This window comes from Penaeus monodon, chromosome 25 (genome assembly GCF_015228065.2).
Source record: "Penaeus monodon isolate SGIC_2016 chromosome 25, NSTDA_Pmon_1, whole genome shotgun sequence".
Classification (NCBI taxonomy): Eukaryota; Metazoa; Arthropoda; class Malacostraca; order Decapoda; family Penaeidae; genus Penaeus; species Penaeus monodon.
The window spans coordinates 38,927,011-38,927,842 of NC_051410.1; the positions used below are offsets into that span (position 1 = coordinate 38,927,011).

The window sequence follows — 832 nt, forward strand, 5'->3', positions numbered from 1 at the left end:
ATTAGTTTCTACATATGTGGTAAAACAGAATGGACATCAATTCAAAATAATACTTGAAAGAAGAAAAATTTAAGTTGCAGAAAGAAATAGCAATAACAAATCAGAATATTTAGTTGTGGTCCTTGATGACAGACCACAAGCATTTAAGCTGCACTGCATTAGTATTCTTCTCAATTACTAGTACAGGAGGTTTCCTATTTCTGGTATACAGTCTTTGGTTAATCAGAGCTAATAATCAAATATGACCCACCAACTGATAATATCAATAGGATATACCCAAGGAGACTCAACCAAGTACCTCTTTAAATCTCTCTTATTCTCCCTACTATTTTTTTCAGTACTTACCAATTTCAATAGCCTTCTGAAGGCATTCCCAAGTCGTTTTAACAAGGGTCTTAGCTGTCTTGTTTACTTCACCAATAAATAAGGTTTCATTCAAGTCACCATGGAAATCACGATGGTATACGGTTACATCAACTGCAAAGAGACCAAGTATGTTTTCAGCTTCAGCAAATTAAAAAATTATTTCTTTCCTTCTGAGAGTCATTTTAATATGTATGCCTCTCACGAATCCAACAGAACAGACTAACCAATCCTTTCTCACTCATGTGAATTTAAGTTAGAAACACCATGGACATCTATTTTTATGACCCATCATCCAAGTCAGTGGTTGCAATCAAACCTTATATTTCTATATTTAAAAAATGCATGACTGTTTATCTGTAAAAGACATAAGAGTCCACATAAGAAATCACTGACCAAAGATTCAAATGAAGTTTAAGGATGTAAGAGGGTAATACATAAAGTAAGACTGTACTCATATTTTAGTTCT

General features: G+C 33.3%; 1 protein-coding gene across 1 annotated transcript in view; it reads right to left on the reverse strand.

The window, feature by feature from the left end:
* LOC119589236 (methionine aminopeptidase 1-like) overlaps window positions 1-832 on the reverse strand; it is a 9,234-nt gene that overhangs the window by 2,973 nt on the left and 5,429 nt on the right. Inside the window, exon 6 of the mRNA XM_037937841.1 lies at window positions 346-477. Coding sequence (XP_037793769.1) covers window positions 346-477 — 132 coding nt within the window. The remainder of the gene's footprint in view (window positions 1-345; window positions 478-832) is intronic.